We start from the raw sequence: 27,571 nt of genomic DNA, 5'->3' as shown, positions 1-27,571 counted from the left end.
AGTAAAAGATCATCTGCTCATAATGGACTTTTAGTCCAATATTTAAGTAATACTAATTTTTTCAGATTTTTTTTAAATCTAGGAGAATGTCAGTGGAAGTCAGCTTGGCAGGCAGAGTATAGATTGGGTAATGGCCTTGGTTCTGATTGAACGTTATTAGTATCTATTACAATGAGGTATTTATTGAGGCTGGTGACATTCTTAATGGTGTTAGTATGAGACACGAAACATACATGCAGGGTTGATGGTAGAATAAGGAACTTTAACTTACAGTGGGCTATTAGTTATTATATAACATATAATTCAATTGAACCAAACTTCTAAACCCACTATAAGTTAAAGATAAATCTATGTAATCTGTGAACTAGTGTTTAATTAGTTTGTGACACTTTTAACTAAAGGCGGATAACTCACAAATCCATTATTATGGAATTTCCTTCCAGCCCCCTCTGTCATCTCCAGGCTGTTGCCACTGGAAGTGGAAGTGAGATTGGCACGAGGAATTGGGGTGATGCCCTGTGACTGCCACGTGGCCTGGATGTCATCAGCAGGGTATGGGCTGTTATAATAATTTTCCTGAGGCTTTTCCCTGCTTGAAAATGTAAAACACACACAAAAAACACAAATCGTCACCAGTGGAATCTAATGGACAGTTATGAGTGAGATGACAGCAGTCACATCATCAGATGACACAACCACCTGAACTTATTGATTATCTGATGCAAAAAAATTGGTGCAGGCTGAAATAATTGTATTGGCTGATTACATGTATGAGTACAATAAGTTGAATACTCACCCACGAGTACAACAGATGTAGATGAGAATAGCCAAAATTGCAATGAGCAGAATTCCCCCTAAGACACACGCCACCACCACTAAAGCCAACAGAGAGGCTACACAAAGAGACAAAGATCATCACACACAGACATATACATGCATCTCTACACCCTCAATGATTTAACATCATATACAAGCAGATATGATGTAATATTCTTACAGTCATTGCAGTTGAACCCAGAATAGCCAAACGGACATCTATAAAAGAGGTAAATCAATGTAAGATGTAAATGCTCACCACAAAGCTGTGATTGCTGTACTATTGCCATGACACTAGGGGCAGTAGTTTTAATTATACATCCTTAAAATACACTTTACCACTGAATTACCCTCTATCTATCTATCTATCTATCTATCTATCTATCTATCTATCTATCTATCTATCTATCTATCTATCTATCTATCTATCTATCTATCTATCTATCTATCTATCTATCTATCTATCTATCTATCTATCTATCTATCTTAGTATACCATAGACTGTAAAAAATATGGACGTAGTGTCTGTGACATCACTTATAGGTTTGTGAAGAGCTTTTTTGATGCCAATAGATGCATGGGTAAAGAGGCGGGGAAGGTTGAAACTGATGTGGCTGGTTGTCGAAACCACGCCCACCTAGCTTGAGGGTAGTGACAGCGTTGGCAGTTAACCTGTCACTCATGTGGCCACACCCTTAATTAGGCAGAACTTTAAGGCTTAATATAATCTAAATGAGTTACAAAAAAATTCACCCCCCTCAGAGTTGTCTTGAAGGACAAAATTAGATATATAGATCCAAAATAATTTTTGTACCAAGCTGTAAACACATTTATTTCTGCTGTAAAGTTGGATATTTTAACATGGGGGTCCATTATTCATTTATTATAAATTGCTGTTTTTTATGAAGTATTTTCTTATTGTACAGCACTTTGGTCAATGCTCTGTTGTTTTGGTGGTGCTTTATAAACCCTTTTCAGAATCAGCCTCTAGAGGCAAGTCCATAAATTGCAGTTAAAGTCACTTCCGTATTAGCTTCATCAGAGAGATCGGAAGGTTGGCCCTTGATCTATACACATATTATAAACTGCACAAACATAGGGACGCTTTCCCAGACAGTGTTTATTCTAGTCCCAGACTAAAATGCATGTTTAAGATGCCTTAACTTAAAAACATCTTGCACTGACATATCTTAAAATATATCTTTGTTTTATCATAAGATGCACACCAGTAATGATTTTTGTAAGTTGTGTTAGTAAAAACTATGTCCTAATATAACTAAGGCCAAGTCCTGCATCTAAACAGCTCCATAAAGTTTACCAAGTACTTTAAAAAAATGTTGTGTAAGTAAAAAATGAATTGTTACTTACGGAACACAACTGCTATTTTCTGCTTTCTGACCACTGGGACAGGCTTTGAAAAGAATACAAAGTATTTAGTGTCATGGTACAATCATATCTGGGTAACTAAAAATGAGTTTGAGCTGACCAGACTTAGTTTTCCTTTCTGATGCATTTCATACATTATTTTGTACAATAAAATATTTACTTACAAAGAAATGTATAGATATTTTAAATATAGATATATTGTACAATATTGATATGTTGTACCAAAACAATCTATAATTCATTAATTTGAGGGTTAATTTGTGTTCCCATGGACAATACCATGGAAAACTCATAATGATATGCACACAAAACACCCATTCAAGCCCACAAAATGTATTGGTTACGTATGTAACCCTCGTTCCCTGAAGGAAGGGAACAGAGACGTCACGTCGTGACAAACGAATTGTGAACCGCTTCGCGGGTGACCTATCTACTTCGAGAAACTATGAAAACGCCAATGAACTTGGCATGCAGGTATTTGCATAATGCAGGCGCCGTCCCGCCAGGTGCGTATATAAGCCGCAGGTGCACAATACCAAATCAGCTATATTATTGCAGAGAAGCCGAGCAACAGTGCCCGGCCTGAAAAACAGCAATGGAACAGCAAACTGTGGCGACGGGACGTGACGTCTCCGTTCCCTTCCTTTAGGGAACGAGGGTAACATACGTAACCGAGACGTTCCCTTTCAGTCGGTCACTACGAGGTCACATCATGACCGACGAATTGGGAATCCCTACCAAAACGCCACTGCAGCTGAACCCTTCCAGTGCCTGCAAAAGCCCTCCGCCCTCCACATAAGGGGCGGAACCTAAGGCGAAATGCAGAAGGCCGGTCACTACCTGTTCCCTAACCCACGATAGTGAACCAGCGAACTGGGGAAGCGACCTAAACTGAGCGGAGCTAGGAACACTGCGGAAGCCATCCCCTAAGAAGGTTGAATGGGTGACATAAAAATATGAAACAACCGACGGGTTGCCCATATAGAAGTCTCTGAACAACACATGGTATGCAGACAGATGCAGAGCAGGCTCTGCTAAGGAAAAACGTGGAGGATTAGAACCCCACGGACTATACTCACAAATGAACCCCACGTAGGGGACAAATGTGGATGCCTAGCCTACGCAGGTTTACAAGAATACATCAGTGATAGGCTGACAGCGGATGCTCCACAACATCAGCTATCAGGGTGGTGGAGGAGAGCCAAAAACAGTTTTTGTGAAGTTTTTGCCTCAACGGCCTTCCATAATGGTGCAAATGTGCATCACCAAAATAGAGGCTCCAAGTCGACCCACGAGCCGACCCTCTGTGTTCTTAACTAATTAACAGAAAGAACCCGAGTGGATACCAGCTCGACATGAACACTATAGAATCTTGTGAACGTATTAGGTGTCGCCCAGCCTGCAGCTCTATAAATATCCATTAGCGAGGAACCGCGAGCCAGTGCCCAAGATGATGCCACACTGCGTATAGAGTGAGCACGTAAATTAAATGGACAAGGCACGTCTTGCTTTTGATATGCAAGGGCTATAGTATCCACAATCCAATGGGACATCCTCTGCTTGGTGACAGCTTTCCCTTTCTGCTGACCACCGTAACAAACAAAGAGCTGGTCTGAGGTCCTAAAGCTTTGCGTCCTGTCTATATACACATGTAGTGGACGAACAGGGCACAACAAAGCCATGGCTGGGTCTGCCTCCTCCAAAGGCAGCGCTTGCAGGTTCACCACCTGATCCCTGAAAGGAGTGGTGGGAACTTTGGGTACGAAGCCGGGCCGGGGTCTCAGTGTTACGCCGGATGCAGCTGGCCCGAATTGAAGGCACGAATCATGGACCGAAAATGCATGAATATCCCCTATCCTCTTAACAGAAGGCAAAGCAAGGAGAGTTAAAGTCTTCATAGTAAGAAATTTAACACTCACACTATGCAGAGGCTCAAATGGGGCTTCCTGGAGTGATTTCAGCACCAAGGACAGGTCCCACGGAGGAATAGGGGGAGGACGCGAAGGATTCAGCCTTCGAGCGCCTCTGAGAAATCTAATGACCAGGTCGTGCTGACCCACTGTCCTACCGTTTACGGGTGAATGGTGAGCTGATATCGCAGCGATATCGACCTTAATAGTGGATGGTGACAACCTATTCTCCAAACGCTGCTGGAGATACAACAGCACAACACTAATCGGGCATTCTCTGGGGTTCTCACGTTGGGAAGAACACCAGTCGACAAACAGGTTCCATTTAAGCGCATAAGCCTGTCTCGTAGACGGCGCTCGTGCTGCAGCAATAGTGTAGATACCTCTTGCGGTAAATCATTTAAATCCTCCGTGCCCCGTCCAGAGACCACACATGGAGGTTCCAAAGGTCGGGGCGCGGGTGCCATAATATGCCCTCTTGTTGAGAAAGAAGGTCCTTCCTCAGGGGAATCTTCCAAGGAGGGGCTGTCGCGAGGAGAGAGAGTTCTGGAAACCAACTCCTGGTTGTCCAATATGGTGCCACCAACAGCACGCTCTTCTCGTCCTCCCGGATTTTGCATAGGGTTTGCGCAATGAGGCTCACCGGAGGGAACGCGTATTTGCGCATGTTTCGCGGCCAGCTGTGTGCCAATGCATCCACGCCGAGCGAGTCGTCGGCTAGTGAGTAAAACAGGTGACAATGGGCCGTCTCTGGGGAAGCAAACAGATCTATCTGCGCTTTGCCGAAACGTCTCCAAATCTGCTGAACCGCTATGGGGTGGAGTCGCCATTCGCCGGGACGCGCAGCCCGAGAGAGCACATCCGCCTCTATATTGAGCGTGCCCGGAATGTAAATGGCACGAAGAGACCTCAAGTTCTTCTGACTCCAAGTGAGGAGGTGACGGCGAGATGCGACAGGTGACATGAGCGTAAACCGCCTTGGCAATTGATGTACGCAATGGTCGCAGTATTGTCTGTGCGAACTAATATGTCTTTGCCCCGTAACTCGTTGCTGAAACGGACGATCGCAAGATATACAGCCCACATTTCTTGGCAATTTATGTGCCAATGCAGCTGGGGTGCCGTCCATACCCCTGAAGCCGCAAGCCCATCGTACGTGGCCCCCCGCCCCGTGTCCGAAGCATCTGTACATACTATTGCATGCCTGGAGACCTGTCTCAGAGGCACACCGGCTCGGAGAAATGCACGCCTGACCACGGAGTGAAAGTGCGACGACACGCAGGTGTAATGATAACCCGGTGAATGCCGCGCAGCCACGCTCTGAAATTGTTTCAGCGGGACCGCGCTCTTGAATGTATTCAGGCGTATCGTCTAGATACGCGATAATGCGCACACCTTTCTCTCTCAGGGGTTTTAAAGCCCCCTCCACTACTTTGGTGAATACACGGGGAGAAAGAGAGAGCCCGAATGGGAGGACTTTGTACTGGTATGCTCGCCCCTCGAACGCAAAGCGGAGAAACGGCCTGTGCCGGGGGAGAATCGATACGTGGAAATACGCGTCCTTCAGGTCGATAGATGCGAACCAATCGTTTGGACGAATGCATGGAAATATGCGCTTGGGCGTCAGCATCTTGAACGGCATTCTGTGAAGTGCACGGTTCAGCGAACGCAGGTCCAGGATTGGTCGCAAGCTGCCGCTTTTCTTGGGTACAATAAAGTAAGGGCTGTAAAACCCCCGACCTCATCTCGGCTGGAGGGACCGGCTCGATCGCGTCCTTCGCCAATAGGACAGCAATCTCCGCACGGAGGACATGCGCATCGGCAGCTCTCACCGCAGTGAAACGAACGCCGGAGAATTTGGGGGGACGCCGGGCAAACTGGATCGCATAGCCGAGACGAATCGTGCGTAAAAGCCAACGCGACGGGCTGGGAAGCTGTTCCCACGCCCCCAGACACCGTGGGAGAGGGACTAAAGGCACGATCGGTGTACCCGCGGCGGGCGCAACAAAGGTGATCGCCGGTGTGTGCGTTCCAGCCGCACCGACAGCAGTGTTGTGTGTGGTAACACTCACCTGAGTCCGCTGCTGGGTTGGTGAGTAGGACAGGCTCTGCTGAAGACACCTCAAGCCACTCGATGCACCCTCTGGCGAAGGAGGAGGAAGAAGACGATGGGTTATGAGCCCGTAAGTGTCTTCTACGTCCCTCAGAGAAGTCGGAGAGCGCGAAAGGGTTATGAGCCCGTGCGTCACTCTCGTGCTCCTCTGACGAGTTGGAGAACGAGGGGGGGTTATGAGCCCGCTCGTGCCTCCGGAGCTCATCTGAAGACCTAGAGATGAAAGTGGAATTCGCTCTTTCTGTGGGCGGAACAGAAAAATGAAACCAAGGATTCCCCAACCGGCCCTCCTCCGGTGGGGGGAGTGGTGACTTCACCATCTCCCGAAGAGCAATCCCCTCCATCTCTAGGTCGCCCGTCTCAGGGCCGCTTCGATTTCCTTTTTCCACCCTTTGAGGCGGGCTGAGCGTGTGGGGCGGGCTGCTGACGACCGGTTCCTCGCTTCCTAGAAGAGCCCCGGGGAGGAACGGGGGCGGCCGCCGCAGGACGGTTCGGGTGGTGGAGGTTCAGTCCACTCCAAGCCGACCGCCGCCGACCACCGAGCAAGCATGGCTGCCACCTTGGGATCGAACGCAGGTCCCACAACCCTGCCCGAATGCGGGAGTGGGTCTGGATCGACGTCCGAGAGTGACAGCCCCTCCTTCGATGCTACGAAGGGCATCGTCTCTGGTGGAGGCTCGACAGAGCACGAGGACACCGTAGAACACGGGCCGCTCGTCTCCATCGGGACCCCTTCGCTGGCAACGGATCAGGGTGCTGGGAGCCACTGGACGAACCAGCGGACCGACCCAGCACCGTTATACAGAGATCATCCTTACTTAGCAGCACCAAGCTTGGAAGGCGGGGGGCGTAGATCCGCCATAGACATGCCTTTACAGATGGAGCATGAACGCTGCCTCAGAGCCCCAGACACGAAAGACAACGCTCGTGGCCATCTCGGGGGGCCATGAACACACCGCATCCAGAAACGGAACACGGGCGGAATGCCATCTTTAAAAAGACGCACCCAACCGTGACACGAATGAGTGGCTGTCTTTAAAAAGACACAAAGCTCAAACGTGCTGCACTTTTAGAGAAATCACTCTTTTGTGCAAGCTGGTGAAGCACACAGGGAGAGGCAACGCACTCACTCGAACTCAAATCCTAAAATAAGAGATAGAGAGAGAAAGAGAAAAGGGTGTAAAAAAAACACTGCGAGCCTTCGCTGAGGTGCCTTGGTCCAACCAACTTCAGCAAGCTGAGATCTTTTTTTTCTCTTAAAAGCACAAGATCTACGAAGATCAGTTTAGCTTCTCGTAAGCAGATGTCTGCTGCCTTCGAAGCAATAAAGCTGATTTGGTATTGTGCACCTGCGGCTTATATACGCACCTGGCGGGGCGGCGCCGGCATTATGCAAATACCTGCATGCCAAGTTCATTGGCGTTTTCATAGTTTCTTGAAGTAGATAGGTCACCCGCAAAGCAGTTCCCAATTCGTCGGTCACATCCTCTGTGATACTTTACTGCACACACTCACCTATGCAGCTCTTGGTCTGGTAAGGACTGCGTACATAGGCAGATTTGCAGTTACAGCTGGCAAGACCATCATTAACATTACATTCTGTAGTGTTGACATCACAAGGATAAGGTAGCTGTTCACATGCACTGGTACCTAGGAGAAGGGAAAATGTATATCTTACTGTACTTTAGTCAATTTTTGTTTTAATTGGTCCTGTGGTGTGACAAGTCACATGTGACGTTTTTTAAAAGTAAAAATATTTCATGTAATCTTATTATTATTGAGGCCTTAAAAGTAGTACATACATAACAGTAAATAAAACTGCAAAATGCTATTGATAAATACTTGCTAAAGTTGTATAAGATGTCACACTTCAGAACTTGCTAACTTTCCAGAAGCAGTTCATCTAAACTGTTTTGTTCTGAGATGGAGCTTAGTGGTATAGTGAGACAATTGTTTCATTTCAAGCTTATCACAATAACAATACAACATTTCATCCATTACATTTTCCCACTAGCATTGTTGTGTAAAATGTTAAAAAAAAGATAATTATTTTTTAATAATTAAAAAAAAGGATATGGACATTATTATGCTTTTAGCAAAATGGTGTTCAGAAGTAACAAAACAATATACATAAACATACACATTCAAAATATCTTTACCTAACATCTACTATTCTGTTATTTCATGTTTGCAAGATATTCACTATGTACTGAGAATTAAAAAAGTCCTGTGTATAAGATACTCACTAGTATAATTAGCATTAGCAAGAATCCCACAGGCTGCCGCACTGCATTGATCTATGGCTTTATTCATAGTCACATCAAATAACGTCTGGTTGACTGGAGAATTCATCTCAAAAAAACTGTTTACTGAAGCCACTATACTGCCAGCCCTGGAAACATTTACATAGAGATTAGATACTGGTAACTATGATACACATTGAGAAAGCTGTGCTTAAGAACTGTTGGAAAGAGCTACTTACCTTAACTTAAGAACTTCAGTCCTAATGTAGTTTGGTTGGCTACGCATTGCATTATTTACCTAGACGAGAGGAGGACAGAGCATGATAATACAAACTAATAGAAAGTGAACGATATTGATCCCGGATATGGATTTGTTTTTGGAAGTAAATGTATTTACTTAGTTCCTGCAATGAAAGCCAAGCCCACATTCACATTTTACCGGCATATTTTCTTTATATCTTTTACATACTAGTTAAAGTGAATAGACCAATAATGTAATGCAATCTGTAACCTACCGCTTCAATTATCTCATTAGCAATTTTCTTGAATTCAGGTGACTGATGATTATTCATAGCGTCCTTAAAATCGCGTTTCAAATGCAGCACACTAGAGAAAAATTTTTCTAGGAATAAACAGGTTTTGAAAAGGAAGAAAGAGTTTGATGTTAAAAGAAGGTCATGTTAAAGTACAAAACGTCCTCACTATAGACTCATATTGAAGTATTGCTCTTAAAGAAACAGTTCACTGAAAAATAAAAAATAAAATGTAAAAGTAATCTGTATTCCAAGATGTCCTATGCAATGTGATTGTCTGAAATGATAATAAAGTTATGCATTATTCTTATTTACTCTTCTTATTTAAAACATCACTGTTTAGCTTATGTATACATGTTCATGTGTACATGTATATGAGGTTTTTGCGTCATGATGTTTGCTCAAAATCAATAAGGTTTGATGTCTTTTGTGTTCCCCAGAAGAAAACAATGATGAGAGTTGGAATGGCAGGGTACATTTACAAGACAATGATGGACCAAATATAAAAGGTTTTCCATTGTATGTCCTGGATATCGATAACAACATTGTTACAACTATCTACATTCACACCGATCCATGAAAACGACTAAAACTCCTGTGTTATGCATGACAGGCCAGTAGTTGGGGATGACACACGATGTCTGAACACTTATGCATTGGCATGTTCAACAATTTCATAAATTAACCTTATTGCCATTTACATGGCGACAATAATGGTGTCATTTTCAAAAACGTGCAACCCACCGTGAAATCCATTATTTAAAGTTAAGCCCACAAAACGTCATGTAAACGAACGGCCAAAAACAAAAAAAAAGTTTTTCATGTCTCATATGTGGGTCTATGTGATAAGGAGAAAATATGACTGCCATGTGTAGTCTTTAAAACTTACTTTCCACACAGACACCGTTTTCAAGCAAAGTTCCTGCCAGACACTGACATGTTAAATTTACACAGACACTGAGTGCTGGGCATGGCACTGCAGGACAACTTGCTAAATGAAATAAAGAAATAAAAAACAATGTAATATCACTCAGTATTATGAATGAAAGAAGATAATAAAGTTTGTCATGAGTACAACACTGCAGGACATACACAGACACAAACACATAATGGATTATTTTAAACACACCTTGTGGGGTTGAGGGGTTAGTTGGGTTAGTAGTAGGCATGACAGGTCCAATAGTAGAGTTGCCTGTGGTTAGAGGTGATTTTGTAGAATTCCCTTGTGTAGTATTATTTCCTGATGTGGTGTTGGGTGGTGCTGTAGTGTTTCCTGGTGTAGTTATGGGTGTGGTTGCATTTTCTGGTGTTGTATTGTTGCCTGGGGTAGTTATGGGTGGTGTGGTTGCATTTGCTGGTGTAGTGATGGATGGTGCTGTAGTGTTACCTGATGTAGTTATGGGTGTGGTAGCATTTCCTGGTGTTGTGAAGGATGGTGCTGTAGTGTTAGCTGGTGTGGTTACGAGTGGTGTGGTTGCATTTGCTGGTGTTGTGATGGATGGTGTTGTATTGTTACCCAATGTGATTATAGGTGGTGTGGTTGCATTTGCTGGTGTTGTAATGGATGGTGCTGTAGTGTTTCCTGATGTAGTTATGGGTGTGGTTGCATTTGCTGGTGTTGTGAAGGATGGTGCTGTAGTGTTTCCTGATGTAGTTATGGGTGTGGTTGCATTTGCTGGTGTTGTGATGGATGGTGCTGTAGTGTTCCCTGATGTAGTTATGGGTAATGTGGTTGTGTTTCCTGGTGTTGAGATGGATGGTGCTGTAGTGTTAGCTGGTGTGGTTACGAGTGGTGTGGTTGCATTTGCTGGTGTTGTGATGGATGGTGTTGTATTGTTACCCAATGTGATTATAGGTGGTGTGGTTGCATTGGCTGGTGTTGTGATGGATGGTGCTGTAGTGTTCCCTGATGTAGTTATGGGTAGTGTGGTTGTGTTTCCTGGTGTTGAGATGGATGGTGCTGTAGTGTTCCCTGGTGTAGTTATGGGTAGTGTGGTTGTGTTTCCTGGTGTTGTGATGGATGGTGTTGTATTGTTACCCAGTGTAGTTATGGGTGGTGTGGTTGCATTTGCTGGTGTTGTGAAGGATGGTGCTGTAGTGTTCCCTGGTGTAGTTATGGGTAGTGTGGTTGTGTTTCCTGGTGTTGAGATGGATGGTGCTGTAGTGTTCCCTGATGTAGTTATGGGTAGTGTGGTTGTGTTTCCTGGTGTTGTGATGGATGGTGCTGTAGTGTTCCCTGATGTAGTTATGGGTAGTGTGGTTGTGTTTCCTGGTGTTGAGATGGATGGTGCTGTAGTGTTCCCTGGTGTAATTATGGGTAGTGTGGTTGTATTTCCTGGTGTTGTGATGGATGGTGTTGTATTGTTACCCAGTGTAGTTATGGGTGGTGTGGTTGCATTTGCTGGTGTTGTGAAGGATGGTGCTGTAGTGTTCCCTGGTGTAGTTATGGGTAGTGTGGTTGTGTTTCCTGGTGTTGAGATGGATGGTGCTGTAGTGTTCCCTGATGTAATTATGGGTAGTGTGGTTGTATTTCCTGGTGTTGTGATGGATGGTGTTGTATTGTTACCCAGTGTAGTTATGGGTGGTGTGGTTGCATTTGCTGGTGTTGTGAAGGATGGTGCTGTAGTGTTCCCTGGTGTAGTTATGGGTAGTGTGGTTGTGTTTCCTGGTGTTGAGATGGATGGTGCTGTAGTGTTCCCTGATGTAGTTATGGGTAGTGTGGTTGTGTTTCCTGGTGTTGAGATGGATGGTGCTGTAGTGTTCCCTGATGTAGTTATGGGTAGTGTGGTTGTGTTTCCTGGTGTTGTGATGGATGGTGATGTAGTGTTCCCTGGTGTAATTATGGGTAGTGTGGTTGTATTTCCTGGTGTTGTGATGGATGGTGTTGTATTGTTACCCAGTGTAGTTATGGGTGGTGTGGTTGCATTTGCTGGTGTTGTGAAGGATGGTGCTGTAGTGTTCCCTGGTGTAGTTATGGGTAGTGTGGTTGTATTTCCTGGTGTTGTGATGGATGGTGTTGTATTGTTACCCAGTGTAGTTATGGGTGGTGTGGTTGCATTTGCTGGTGTTGTGAAGGATGGTGCTGTAGTGTTCCCTGGTGTAGTTATGGGTAGTGTGGTTGTGTTTCCTGGTGTTGAGATGGATGGTGCTGTAGTGTTCCCTGGTGTAGTTATGGGTAGTGTGGTTGTGTTTCCTGGTGTTGAGATGGATGGTGCTGTAGTGTTCCCTGATGTAGTTATGGGTAGTGTGGTTGTGTTTCCTGGTGTTGTGATGGATGGTGCTGTAGTGTTCCCTGGTGTAATTATGGGTAGTGTGGTTGTATTTCCTGGTGTTGTGATGGATGGTGTTGTATTGTTACCCAGTGTAGTTATGGGTGGTGTGGTTGCATTTGCTGGTGTTGAGATGGATGGTGCTGTAGTGTTCCCTGGTGTAGTTATGGGTAGTGTGGTTGTATTTCCTGGTGTTGAGATGGATGGTGCTGTAGTGTTCCCTAGTGTAGTTATTGGTGGTGTGGTTGCATTTGCTGGTGTTGTGATGGATGGTGCTGTAGTGTTCCCTGGTGTAGTTATGGGCAGTGTGGTTGTGTTTCCTGGTGTTGAGATGGATGGTGCTGTACTGTTCCCTGGTGTAATTATAGGTGGTGTGGTTGCATTTGCTGGTGTTGTGATGGATGGTGCTGTAGTGTTCCCTGGTGTAGTTATGGGTAGTGTGGTTGTGTTTCCTGGTGTTGAGATGGATGGTGCTGTAGTGTTAGCTGGTGTGGTTACGAGTGGTGTGGTTGCATTTGCTGGTGTTGTGATGGATGGTGCTGTAGTGTTCCCTGGTGTAGTTATGGGTAGTGTGGTTGTGTTTCCTGGTGTTGAGATGGATGGTGCTGTAGTGTTACCCAGTGTAGTTATGGGTAGTGTGGTTGTGTTTGTTGGTGTTGTGAGGAATGGTGTTGTATTGTTACCCAATGTGATTATAGGTGGTGTGGTTGCATTTGCTGGTGTTGTGATGGATGGTGCTGTAGTGTTCCCTGGTGTAGTTATGGGCAGTGTGGTTGTGTTTCCTAGTGTTGAGATGGATGGTGCTGTAGTGCTCCCTGGTGTAAATATGGGTAGTGTGGTTGTATTTCCTGGTGTAATTATGGGTAGTGTGGTTGTATTTCCTGGTGTTGTGAAGGATGGTGCTGTAGTGTTCCCTGGTGTAGTTATGGGTAGTGTGGTTGTATTTCCTGGTGTTGAGATGGATGGTGTTGTATTTTTACCCAGTGTAGTTATGGGTGGTGTGGTTGCATTTGCTGGTATTGTAATGGATGGTGTTGTAGTGTTACTTGGTGTAGTTATGGATGGTGTGGATGAATTAATTGTTGTAATAAGTGGTGGGATGGTAGAGTTTACTGGTGTGGTAAAGTGGAAAGCTGTAGTGTTGCCTGGTGTACTTATGGGTAGTGTTGTAGCATTAGTAATGGGTAATATCGTTACATTGTTAAGTGTTGTCTTTTGAGACATTGTCGTAATTCCTGGTGGTGTAACAGAAGGATATGTTGTTTTACCTGGGGTAGTTAGTGGTGTGGGAGATGTGGTATTGCCTGGTGTTATCGTGGGTGGAACTGTAGAATTGCTTAGTGTAGTCAGTGATGGAGTGGGTGTAGCATTGCCATGTGTGGTACTACTCCCAACAGCAGTCAAGGGTGAAACCGTAGCATTGTTTAGTGTAGTTAGTGTTGAAAATGTTGTAAGCCGTGGATCAGTGACATTTCCAGTGAGATGATCTGTGGCACTGTGTGGTGTAGTTAGATGTGCGCTTGTGATATTACCTTGCGTAGGATGAGGTGGAGTTGTGGCATTGACTGGTGTAGGCACAGTTGACATTGTGTTGCCTGGTGTGGTTACAGGTGAAACTGTGGAATTCCCATGTGTAGTTAGAGGTGAAACATGTGTGGTTAAGGGTGGAGAGGTACTATTGCCTAGGCTAGTTATAGGTGGGGTTGTGGCATTGTTTTTTGGTGTTGTGTGTCCTGATGTAGTTAGTGTTGTAATCGTGTCATTGACTTGTGTAGATAGGTGAGCAGTAGTGACAGTTGATGTAATTGGTAAATATGTGGCATTGCCTGTTGTGCTAAAGGGAGATGGAGTGACACTGACTCCTGGATTTGGGGATGGTATTGTGCTGTTGACTGATGCAGGTAAAGAAGTAGTTGAGGCATTGCTTGATGTGGTAACAGTAGGATTTGTGGCTGGTTGAGTTGAAGAATTGTGTGGACTTGTATGGATGGCTGCAGTAGTCACAGGACTTGTGTTAGCTCCTGTTGAAATTGTAGGATGGTTTGTAGTATTCCCTGATGTAGATACAAGTGTACTTGTGGAGCTGGTTGCAGTAGTTGTAGTATTCACTCTAGTCACTGAAGAGATTGTAGCATTTCCTAGAGAAGCAGTGGATGAGCCAATTTGAGTAGGGAAAAGGTAAAGATGTTACATTAGCACCATGTGTTGTTTTGAGTACAGTTGTGTTTGTTGGTGCTAACTTTAGTGTTGTTGGCCACAAAAAACCATCATCAGAAATAGAAAATGTGCATTTTTAGGATGATTGCACACCCAGCCTCACTTCATTAAACAGGTGGCAGTGAAACCAGTATAAATAACAACATTTTAACTAAGAAATAATTTGGTTATAAAACAAGCAAAAGGAGAAGCTAAGCAATGCAGATGTATTTTGGCATACTATTTTCAAAGCACATGCAAAGTTTGAATGACTGTCTGACCACAGACTAAAATGCTTAGACTAACATTGGATGACTGAATGTCCTTCAAAAAACCAATGTATCTTCATCCTTCAAGTTTGATAAACTCTAGTAGGTCTGCTATATATATTTGTGTGGTTAGATGTGTTGGGAGTGTGAAGAAGGTGTGGTGATGTTTGAACACGGTAAAGGCTAAAATGCTAGCACTGGCTAACAGAAAGGGACTACATATTTGTGGTAGATGAGGGGCCATCTTTGTTACTTGAGTGCGATTGACCTTGCAAATGGTTTACTGGAGGAAGTTAAAGTTGTCTTACCGTCAGTAGGGATTACATTGTTTGTTGTTCTTGTTGTTGTTCTTGTTGTTGTTGTTGTTGTAGAACTACTGGTGTTTGGCGAGTCTGTGCTAATAGTCGTGTTTGTATTGATTCCCAATGTTGATATTTGAGGAAGTGTGGTAGTTGAATTTGTGGATAGGACAGGTGAATCTGATGTGGCTGTGATGGGAGTTATATTTAGGGCTATTGCAGCTGTAAAAACACAGACAAAATGTGTCAGGCACTGCAAATTCAAACAATCCTGGAACAAACATCTTAATCTTCAGTGTAATTGTTAGTTTCCTACAATCATGTAAGGGATTTAGCAACTAATGGTGCTGTATTATCTAACACAAAAACTCTTTAAAGCACGCATCATATCCCAGAAGTAATTTCATTATTTTCCAAGCACAAACAGTGATATGGATATGGCACCTGCAGTGGCCTGAAAGTGTTATTGCCTAGCAGCAACCAAAGCTCACGCAAATGAAAGACTACAACAAAAAATTCAATCCAAAATATACACACACACAGCTGTCAGGCACAGTTTTTGATGTTGTTTGCTTTTGATTTTACTCATAAAACACTGACACACAAAAAGAAAAATTATGTGTAGAAATTGAACACTGCTTGGTTGTTTGCATAATTGCCCAGTTATTTGTTTATTACCATTTATCACACATAAATCGCACATAGGACTCAGATTACCCCAGCTGATTCCGTTTACTATGCAACCCTGTCAAATTTATTCAAGTGTTGTTTAATCTTGTAAAAAAGTAAATTAACGTGTTTGCACTAACACATAATCAGATATAAAGAATGAGTATGAGTATGTGGCGTGCTGTACGGGAGCTCTGAGCTTGGAATTTGTCCCGAACCCAGAGTACCCCCCTCCTTGACTGGGATAGTTACTAGCCGAGAGCAAGAAGATGGTGTGACAGAGGGATGCTGCACAATTGCCACGAGACAAGATGTGAGGGACAGCTATGTACCTTTTCTCGCACTTGGATTACATGACTGGCTTCTCTCGCCTTTGTTAAATAAACATGATTTAATCTATTTTAAACATTACTATTTGCTCTGCTGATATCTAACATGTTTCTTTATTTAGGCAGCAAAAAATGCAATGCATTTTAAGAGGTCGATAAATCGAATTATACTTTTTGTACTATATGTTTTTGTTCAAGTGAGGTTGGGTTTAGGGGTAGGCTTAATTATAGCCTTTTCTAATAATCGATTTTGTATTATTTACATTGTTTAAATTTATACTTAAGCAGTTTACAAATTCCTGTGAGTTCACTGTTGAACTGTTTACCCATTAATGCTTCCTTATATAGGAACTACTATATAGGAGGCACTATGTGACATTTTCTGCAAGGTTTGTTAAGCAAAACACACACTAGAACTAAAACGGTCTAATTCAGAGCTTCTTATATATCCGTCACTTCCAGATATGTGTTTTTTTTGCACAAACATCATTGGTTTTAGTGAATGCAGCATGTGCGATTGAGAACAAACACTCATGTGGGGTTGCAGGGACACTCAGGGTGATTAGCTTACTACTTGCTAATCCTTTCCAGACGTAGACAAGATGAGTGGGTTACATCAGGTTCAGTTTCAGCTCACAGCGCTAACACGGTAAACTATGTCAGACTGAGAATGTTTAGGTCAAAGTGCAAATTCAGACTTCACTGCTGACCAGAGGTCAGGTCAGACCTCGGCTTACTGGAATTGTCAGTTTAATTAAATTTAAATGGTCAGGACCGGAAAGATTCAGATTTGTGTGTGTGTGTGTGGGGGGGGGGGGGTTGCATAACCTAAAAAAATTAAATACTTTAAATGGTTCATCACTTCTCTCAACTGATATTATTTTGAATAATATCTGGATATTTGGGTATCCAATATTTGGATGATTAAATTAGAAATTCTATTTAATATAATTAAAGCAATCCAAATAACAGTGGATTAATATGTCGTTGCACTGAAATGTTTGTGGACATTTTTTAAGCTTGTTTAGAGATTGATGAGTTGTTAAATCAAATTCAGCAGACAGACGATAAACAATTTATTTTATTTATTTGAATATCCCAAATATACTGTACATCTAGGATGAGTAAATTATAATTAAGAAAAATGTAATATTTGGGTGAACTATTTCTTTATGAAATAAAAAATATTTAAGTATAAATATTACCTGCTATGGTCCAAAACACTGACAAAATTCTCAGACAGAAGCAGTGGCGAGACTACAGAAGGGACTGGGGTGCATTTCCCAAAAGCATAGTTAACCAACTACTGTCGTAAGTTTCGTCGTTACTGACAAAGTTCAACGATTTGGTGTTTCCCGAAACCATAGTTCAAACAAACATTCCCAAGCTGCATCGCAAACTTGTTTGGTTTGAACGACAGCTCTTCACCTGTTGTTAGAACTATAATAATAGTTCCTTGATATTATAATATGTAGACTTACGTTGATCATGCTTTTAAACAAAATAAGCAAAAAACATGTAGTACATTCTATATCCATCATTCTAAATATATATAAAAAATATTTTACGTCTTAAAGTTTGTAAATAGAATTAAAGCGCTGCATTTGAAAAACTCCGCATGTGCACAGTCCTACGAGCTTTAAGACCCTGGGAAATCCCTGGAAGGAGTGACATAAAAGGGTACTTGCGCATGAATTAAATATCTTAAAAAACAACAGCAACTAACTAAATCACGATAACAAAATCAGTCATCCGGTGCAATATGTGTTATTTACAGCAATAATCTGACATTAAATCGATTTGAACAGATTAATTAGTACTCCACCTCCCACATGACATCATCACCTATGTTGTTACACCAACATGGTTCATGTGTGACAAAATTACTATGTTTTTGGGAAACAGTCTTGACAAGGTAGTTAGTTTATCCAACTATGCATCATACTATGGTGGTTCAGCAGTGAGTTACGTCGTTGTTCGGGAAACGCACCCCAGGGTGGCACTGGCCCACTCAGATTGATGGCTGGCCCACCCAGTCAGAAGAGACACAAAATATTTTTTGTGAAAAGCAGAGGAAATCACGCATAAATGATAATAATCTTTTTAATAACAATCGTTCAAATACGCATCATTCAGGAATAAATAACTTTATAGAAAGTTATCATTGGCATGTGTTTCTAAACCTTGCAAATGTTAACATTCAAGCCATTTTAAACAGCACAGAGATGCACGTTTCAAAAGCACGCAATCACAAAATCTCTACACGCTTGACAAGACACATACATGCAAAATTTTCTCGAAATATCAGAGTTGTGGCAATTTTTCTCATGTAAACAGTCAGTTATGTCTTAAAGTGAACGCAAATAGTTCAGACAAATAATCTTTTTTTTAAAGGTTTTAAAGTGGCAATGCCTTCAAAAAATCTGCTTATGTTTGTTAATCAAACATATGTTTTAACCAAAAATAAAACTTCTGTCATCATTTCTCATTTTCATGTTTTTGCAAACCTGTATTTATAAATGTCTTTTTTCTGATGAACACGAAAGAAGATATTTTGAGGGATGTTTGTAACCAAAACGATCATGAGCCCCTTTCACTTCCATAGTAGGAAAAAATAATACTGTGGAAGTGAATGGGGCTCATTAACAGTTTGGATACAAACATACTCAAAATATCTTTCTTTGTGTTCATCAGAACAAATACATTTATACAGGTTTGTAACAACATGAGGGTGGGTAAATGATGACAGAATTTAAATTTTTGGAGTAAACTATCCCTTTAAGAGCTTATTGTGTTCAGGTGATTTGTTGTCGGAAGGAAAAGAGTATTCCAGGATCAAACTTGCGTGTGTCTTAGGAAAATGTTATTTAATACTATAACCCTCATGCTAGACCAACAAAAAAAAGAAAAGTGCAAATGCTAATGTTGACACTGTAAATATCACTAAAAATAAAATGTTCCAAAACAATTTCCAAAGCTTACACCGAAATCAATCAGTACTGCCATATACATATAAATAAAATACCACATTACTATCTATTGCATTCCCCCAAAACATTTTCTCACTGTATGTAGGTGACCTTTTTTAACGCAGGTGGGGAGTTTGGTTTTCTGTTGAATCAAATCAAATAACAGGTGATCATCAAAAGACAATAAGGTTCATGAATATTAGTTTTCTGAATGAAGAGTACTTGGCTTCAGAAAGAGCTAATTGTAGGGGTTGCCCTAGATTTTAAACTACATGTTGACAGTAACCGGTCATTCATGCCGACTGATGCTTCTATTCTGTTACCAGAGCAGCCAATGTCTCAACACCATCTCCTCTAACCAAAGTCCCCTATTGCTATGTACAGTAGCAGCTTTATTTCTGAACTTGTGTGTGTGTGTGTGTGTGTGTGTGCGTGCGTGCGTGTGTGGCAGGTATAAAATGACCTTGAAGCTCGTCTCACTCCCTTCCATACAAAACAAATAAGATTTACCATACAGCATTTTAATCATATGATAATATTTGTCGTTAAACATTATAAAAGATATGCAGGTCTCATATCGAATCAGAGAGAGTCGGTGTGTGAAACGTGGGGGTTGACGGGCAAATCTCTAATGTCCTTAGGCTGAAGTCTTCTGCTGCTATGGATCATTACTTCAAAGGAGCAAACTTGACGCCAGGCACAAGGAAAATCCTGACAACTGTGAGCCGATTTCACTTCCACCTCCCACAGACACGTCATCCCACAGATAAACACACACTCACACCCACACTACCATCTATCATGCTGGCTCTCTAAAACACACAAACACACCCATGCTCATTTTTTCTTTCTCATAAAACCCCATGCAGATCATGCTTCACTTGTTCGGATCTTCTGATTAATGCATGTTTGATAATATTAGCCATTCATATCAATGGCAAAATAAATCCATTCATATCGATGGCAAAATTAAATCCATTCATATCGATGGCAAAATTAAATTCTTGTGTTTATTTTACATAAGAGGTTTTTTAATTAAAGTCAAAGCCAAGCTGATGTGTGACTGGTGTGTGCATAGACCATCTTATGTAATATTAAAGCAATACGTTTATGACGTTTATAAAACGGTTACATCATAGCAGGGTTTTGCAAAATAAAACACAAATAAGTTGTAATTATATTAGTACAAATATTACTCTTCCGCCAAACAAAGTAGTTCCTCAGAATCAAGTGTGACTGAAACAGAGCGCAGTTCCCAACCAACACAGACGCAGCAAAGACACAATGAAAATATTATTAAAGTCTGTGGTGTTTATTTATATATATATCAACATTCATCTAAAATATACATTAGCATTTAAATCGTGCAACTGTTGAAGTGATGATCAAATATGCTTGGAAGCATGCTGAACTCTTTCCCCGTCAGCATTTTTTTTAAGTTGCCACCCAGTTTTAGTTTAATGCCTTACAGAAAAAATATCTTCTTTAAATAAACATAAAATATCAAATGAAAGAACAGTCCATCCGCTTTCCAACAACAACAAAAATACGTTTCATCCTACCTTCATTTGTTCTCTTATCAGTTATCACCTCTTAAATTTTCAGCTAAAAGCGAAGATAATTCCATTTTTGTGAAGAACTTTTGTAAGAGATCAGATTCAACGCTGTTGTGTCGAGTGGATGCGTCAATGTTTAAGTTGGGTAAGATTGCCATCTAGTGGATAATAGTGGAAATATCAATAAGATAAAAACAACTCAGAGAACGTTTTCTCTTTATTGACGAAATGACTCAACAATATTTATTGCCATTTATCTGGATATCGCCATAATTGTGCAAAGGTAGAAAAATAAAAAAAAAAGATTAAAGACTGTGGTGTTTATTTTCATAAATCAGTACGCAGCAACAGTGGCGCAGTGATACTTGTGATGCGGTCTGAACCGTGGGTTTACCGGTGTATTTTATCAAGGCTTAGAACGCGTTTCGACCAATTAGAATGAAGAACCAGAACGAGCCGTTTTATAAAATATATATTTATTTTAAATCTAATTGATGTTTTACTTATCACAGTAATGTAATGTATACTATTATTTAGATTTAGGAGCGACTCACGTTCCTGTTTTAAGTAAAATGTTTAAATATTGACGCAAATACAACAGTGCTTGAACAAAATCAAGCATTGTTTTAAGCTAAAGCAGAACTGTAGATAATGATTGTAATTTAAAATAGGTATTTATCTATTCAGATCATTGTAAGAAGAATGCTTACCAATATATGTGAAAAACATGACATTCGCAACTTCCTTGTTATTACAGGTGTTAAGTTAACACTTTATCAGCCTGTACACAATGCTATGAATTGCTTACATACTTTCATACTTTTGGTTACAACCAAAGTTTTGTCTGAGAAGTACTTTTGTATAAAATGTGTACTTTGTATGAACAGTGATGCAAGCCAAAAATACCCAAACTTGTCACGTACAGAAACTTGTGCGTGTTCCACTGCTTATTCAGTATTTCGCTACTGTCCCTAACTTCTTACTTGGCCATGAAATTGTTGTTCTTCTATCTTATCTTTCATTGTTCTTTTTCATGGCAGTAACATACTTTCCCACTCAACCTGTTCCTCCTTCAGCACGGCCTTATTGGCATTGATATCATCACCATGAAGTGACTTCTGTTTAGAGCTCTTGATGTTCCTCAACCAGTTAAGAATCTAGAACTAAACCTTCAATATTCTCCCAGCATCCTCATCACAGCACAGAATTCAGGGCACAGTGTGCATTGAGTCAACTGTAGGTTTGAGAAGGCCGACCCAATGAAAGAACATAAGGGTCCTAGGCCATATGAAAAATGGTCTAAATATGTACCCCAGCTTTAACTGTGGCAGTAACATTTAAAGGTCACGTTTTTCCTGATTCCATTTTGTAAACTTTAGTTAGTGTGTAAATGTTGCTGTTAGAGCATAAATAATATCTGCAAAATGATGAAGCTCAAAGTTCACTGGCAGGCGATATATTTTACTTAACAGAATTCATCTTATAAAGCCTATAGTGAACGGCCGGTTTGCACTACTGTCCTCTACTTCCTGATTGAATGACGTCAAAGCAAGAGAGTTTGACTAAACTCCGCCCACAGGAATACGTCAGTCGCCAGCTTTGGCTCAAAGGGCTCTGCTAAGCTGCTGTCGAATCACAACACACAATACAAAATCAGAGCTTGTTACGTATTTCTGAAGGAGGGACTTCATAGAACAAGGAAGACATCAGCCCCGTTTTAGGACGGTGAAAACAGCGCTATTGAGATAAGTAAATTGTGTGTAACATGAACACATCTTATATAGCGTACTGTAAACACAATCAAAGCTATAAAAACACAGGAAGAACGGGACCATTAAAGATCAAATATTTCATTGCTAAAAACAACAATAGTTTGTGTATTTGGTATAATACAATGTGTCTGCATGGTTTATGGTTAAAATACACATTATTTTCCACATACCGTACATTTTTGCAGCTTCAGATATACTGCTTTCCTCAAACGCTCTGATTTTGTACAAAACTCATCAATCTGAAAAGCTCTGTGTCCCTGATTGCCCAGCTAATCTGTACGTTGTGATTGGCTTAAATACCTCTGACGTTAGCCGGAAATGCGACGCTCCTTAACATGTTTGAAAGACTCGCTCACAATGCAATGCTGACAGGAGTTAACTTAAGCCCAGTCTCACGAAATTTCGTTATATAGTCACGTTTTTTTTCTTCCTTTTTTCGTGCTATTATCACGAAATTTTGTGTTTTTTCATGATCGTATAACGAATTCCTATTTTCGTGTGATTATCACGTATTGGTTACTCAACGGTTTTGTCCTATTTTCTTACCATTGTCGCTTCGGTTTAGGGTTAGATTTACATAAAATGACATCCCTAACCAAACCCAACTCTAACCCTAACGCCAGGCGACATATAAAAAAATAAATCAGATTTTTTTTAAAAATCAATATATAAAGTGACATTCTAATGCAAGCACCAAATCTAACCCTAAACCGAAGCGACAATGGTTTAAAAATAGGAAGGAATTCGTAATACGATCACGAAAAACCACGAAATTTCGTAGAAAAAAGAATCAAAAAAATACGTGACTACATCACAAAACTTTGTGGGACTGGGTAGCAGCGAGTCAAAGCGGGAGGAATTATGATAATGTCGGTCTTTACTACATCACCAATCCCAGGACGTAAACTGTTGCCTAATCCATGTGTTGTAGTTCAAGAAAAGAGATTTACGTTGGAAACTATAACTTGCGTCATCGTTTACTTTGGGGTTTGTACCTTTTGCTTATCATTAACATGTAATAATACACACTTACACAAATTAGATGATAGTTGCTCTTTAAAGTGTCCTAATATGTACTATTAGGTACAGATATGTATACATTTGGTACTGATATGTATCTCTAAACTCTTTAGGTCCAAAGCTGTACTTTTTGAAAGAGTACCGCCCGAGTGACAGCCGGGGTATATATTTGACTATTTTTCTGACAGTGTAGGAAACAAAATAATATTTAATGTTTAACTAGGCTGTTTTGGCCTAACCATCCAGAACATCCTGGCAAATCCAAGTCCTCATCCTATTACCTTTATTTTTCCTTTACCAGACTACTTCTTTGTTACTAATATTGGTTGATATTGCCATTGAGAGACCCATATACTCTCTCTTGATTATAAACGCTTAAGCTCTATATTGCCCTTAGGTAACAGATGGTTCCCATGAGCAGCACTCCAGCTTCAGGACCCACAAGAACAACTCACACTCTATCATATCCAATTAAAGAACAGCCAGCGTATGCTCTCCAATTAAAGACGGGAGATTTACTGCCTCTAATCCAGCCGAACATTAGAAACAGACACAGACGACAGGCAAGACATAAAGAGTTGTTGTTTTTTTTTACTAAAAAAGCAGAATAAACTTTAACTAACTCTTCAGAGGTTCAGAACCTTACAGATGATTTTTTTTTAAATTAATTAACTATATTGCTGTATAGATCTTCTTTATACCACAAATACACAGATTAGCATGCTTGGATTACAGCACTCTCTAAAACAAAGGCTAACAAGCCCCTTACTTTACAATCCTGCCAGATCCGGCCCACATATCTGTAGCTCCATGACCTTTGCCCAACTCTACCTGCTGTCTATATATGTGTGTTTTAGGGTCCTGAACTGAACTCTTACCCAGACCAACAAATCAGTCTGGACATAAAACATCATACACTTGTTAGTAAACCCCATTAAAATCCCATTAGAAATGTAGCATTTATAGCCTCCATCATTAATGACACATTTAAATAAAGCAACACACGCACACGCACACATATGTCACTTCCTCTCTTTCTTTTTATGTCATCTGACTTGCCATCTTGTATTTGCTAATTTCTCACATTAATCCTACGACTGTACTGCAATCCTACCATCTTGTCATTCTGTATTTCACTCTGTTTCTATATTTAGGGGGTCCAGTGATGTGGCACAGGTTGACCCCGGTGCCAGACTGAACAACAGGACATTTCCTCCGGTTATTACTCCAGTCTTTACACACATTTGGAGTAAGGCTTACTTTATTAGAAACACAAACCGCCCTGAGGCTGACGTTCATGTGATGTGTGTTTTTTCGCACACCAAATGACATTCATGCAGTTCAAACAGAACTGCTTTCTGTTTTCCTACAGAAGGTGACTTTAATAACTCACTACTCATTGTGTCTAACTAAATCTACCATATAACGCTATGGAGTTTGAAGGACATGTTTGCTTTTAACATATCAGAGAATCAAATCAGTGAGTATCAAATGACTGCTCTAGTTAAATTCTGTCATAACATTCAATGGGGCTATACAAATGCAATTTTCCTCATAAAATGATATGTGATACTCATAGGTACTAAACTCAAAAGAATGTGACGTTTACAATTCCCAAGTGCTGACTCGCATGAATAAACGGTTGAGAGTCTCAAAGTCATGCGTGAATGTGTGTGTCAGTGAGTAACTCAAGACTAAATCCTTTTTACAACATCAATTTACTGTAAGTAAATCCTTCATTGTCAACTTTTATATTCATTGTACACAATTATAAACAAACTTAAAATTGTTATGAAACTCCTAATGACCTTGTAATATGTACATATTGCACAACACAATTTCATGAGACTGTGTGATAGCATATAAATAAATAAATACATGTTTGAACATTAATTCATATATCAATGTTCCTAATGTATCTCATTTGAAAATACACACGACAACATTTGAAGTGGATCAAATCCTCACACAAAAGTTTTTTTGGTAAATTGGTACAATACCCGTTGTTGAACTTTGATTAACATTTTTGATCCACTTCAAATGTTGACTATGTATGTTCCCACAAAACACACAAAAAGGTTCAACAATGTATACTTTGAATACATTGTATGATGCTTTGGATAAAAACGTCTATCAAATGCATAAATGTAATTCCCTATACACCCTTAAAATATTTAGGATAAGTAGCCTATAAGAATTGTCCCCAAACGAGCGGTTCATGAGATTGGGCACTTATATTGTATTAAGAAAAGGACAATGATGCCCACCAATAGTTTATAGCTAGGTAGTAAACTTACAACATTTTGGGACAATTTAACTTGTTGAAAATGTCGACCAAAAGGTGCCTTATAGATAAGCGACGTTGTATGTACACAGTAAGACATGTCATATTTCATTCCGCCTAATTTCCGTGTACAAATATGCCTCGCGTTTGTTTGCTGTATGCAAAGATCTTACAAACTTCTCCTATGATATAAAGTTTATATGATATGACAAACTTTGCGGGTTTGTCGAAGCACGAGACTGTCCATGGTCCTTAAACAAACGGGACCGCATATAAGTCAAATAAAAGTACGTTTCTTTCTTCAGAAAGAAAACTAATTTCATATATGATTAGTTTACATCCAAAATAAACTTATCAGCGCACACACAAACACATGCGGATTTTAAATAAAGTAAAGGCTTACCTAGAGTTGAGATGAATAAAAATAGCAACAGTCGATGCGTCAATAACATTATTTTTCCCTTAAGTGACGTTCATAAAAATCCGAATCAGAAGATGTTTCAGTAAAGCGGGAACGCTACCGCGTTTAATCTCCCTTTTCAGATGTTTATTACGCAGTGCGCATTGAGACAGATCCGCTACAGGTCCTTGATAGTCATCCAGTTAAATAGCCTACGCCTCCAAGAGGGGAGGATACCTACACAAGTTTGTGAAAAATAAGACAGGTGAAACTGATGTTTAAAATATGCCAAACTTACTATTCATTTTTATTTTTAGATTTTATTACAACACTATTGCTTCCATTACATATTTTTCATGCTTAGTCTAGTAATGTACTAAACAAATAGGCCTATAATAAATATTAATAGTGCTATGTGACCTTTAAAGAGTACATATTGCGTTGGTTAATGAATACTTTTTAATTCCTTTGATTCTGAAGTTGCTGAATTAAACGTTATAAATGTATATTAAAAGACACAGAACATAATTATGTAATGAACAAAGTCAATACATATTACATACCTGCCATTAGCTGTTGATAAAGAGTATGGTTGGAATTTAAGAATACAAGAGAAAGCAATACTAAAAGTGCAGAGAGACAGACATAATTATATATTAAAATTCACAAAAGATATTTGGTTTAACATCATGGATCTGTTGAGTGATAAAGTCCAGTTATGAAAATTTAGGCAATGGTTAACTTTCTATTCTTATGCTTTCTAATTTAGATTTTGTTTGGAACTGCTTTGGGTTTCACTGTATTTGCATAAATGCGCAATGGGTGAGATTAAAATCAACCTAGATCTAACCCTATTTATATTGAAAACCAGAATAAAATTAAACTTAAATCTAAGCCAATTCTAAATATGACACATAATATGACAAAGCAATTATATATATATATATATGGGTGGTAGGCTACAGTTGCAAATAAAGTTCATGGGTCATGCGTAAAACTGAGTTATGGGCAATGTAAGTTGCTGTCAGATTGTAGCATACATTTGAAATTACTGGACTGGTGGCCAAGTGGATAATACATCAACAGCAACTTTAAAATCATTTAGAAAGCTCTTGAAATTTAAATTAAAATATAACCTTATATACATGGCAAGAGAACCAGAGCAACAATAAATAGAGGAAGAAGATATTTTATTACACCAGTAGTTTATGGTCATACTGTTAACATTGCCAACATTCATAGTGGCACATATCTACATAGACGCAACTTACACTTATACATTATTTTAATGATGTGTGTTCCACAGAAACTGAATCTAAAACTTTTACACTGCAAATGCTGCTAAAGTTTTACCAATTGACCATTTGCATGAAGTGCTCTTAAGTTGGTATCTTCAAAATACTGAGATAGCTTTAACAGCATCAATAGGGTAATATTTCATTTATAATCAAAATGTTAAATAGTCATGCCTAGCATTATTGTTCAAACGTAATAATTCATTAAAAAAGTTTACATTTCAAGGTAATAAACGGATAACA

The 27,571-nt window shown here is 40.3% G+C and overlaps 1 protein-coding gene across 4 annotated transcripts in view; it reads right to left on the bottom strand.

The window, feature by feature from the left end:
• The window catches only part of LOC129433216 (uncharacterized), a 31,542-nt gene extending 5,320 nt beyond the window's left edge, over positions 1–26,222 (bottom strand). For 2 of the 4 annotated variants that reach the window (XM_073857114.1, XM_073857117.1), the window contains exons 1-12: positions 26,037–26,222; positions 15,044–15,256; positions 10,131–14,408; positions 9,891–9,992; positions 8,984–9,090; positions 8,708–8,766; positions 8,472–8,617; positions 7,741–7,875; positions 2,185–2,227; positions 998–1,035; positions 797–893; positions 415–592 (exon numbers count right to left, since the gene is read on the bottom strand). In XM_073857114.1, coding sequence (XP_073713215.1) covers positions 415–592; positions 797–893; positions 998–1,035; positions 2,185–2,227; positions 7,741–7,875; positions 8,472–8,617; positions 8,708–8,766; positions 8,984–9,090; positions 9,891–9,992; positions 10,131–14,408; positions 15,044–15,256; positions 26,037–26,085 — 5,445 coding nt within the window. In that variant the 5' untranslated portion in view covers positions 26,086–26,222. The remainder of the gene's footprint in view (positions 1–414; positions 593–796; positions 894–997; positions 1,036–2,184; positions 2,228–7,740; positions 7,876–8,471; positions 8,618–8,707; positions 8,767–8,983; positions 9,091–9,890; positions 9,993–10,130; positions 14,409–15,043; positions 15,257–26,036) is intronic. The other 2 variants (XM_073857115.1, XM_073857116.1) reach the window with 2 other exon arrangements.
• Positions 26,223–27,571: the final 1,349 nt, after the last annotated feature.

Source organism: Misgurnus anguillicaudatus, chromosome 19 (assembly GCF_027580225.2).
Source record: "Misgurnus anguillicaudatus chromosome 19, ASM2758022v2, whole genome shotgun sequence".
NCBI classification, from domain to species: Eukaryota; Metazoa; Chordata; class Actinopteri; order Cypriniformes; family Cobitidae; genus Misgurnus; species Misgurnus anguillicaudatus.
This window is presented reverse-complemented; position numbering and strand designations above follow the sequence as displayed.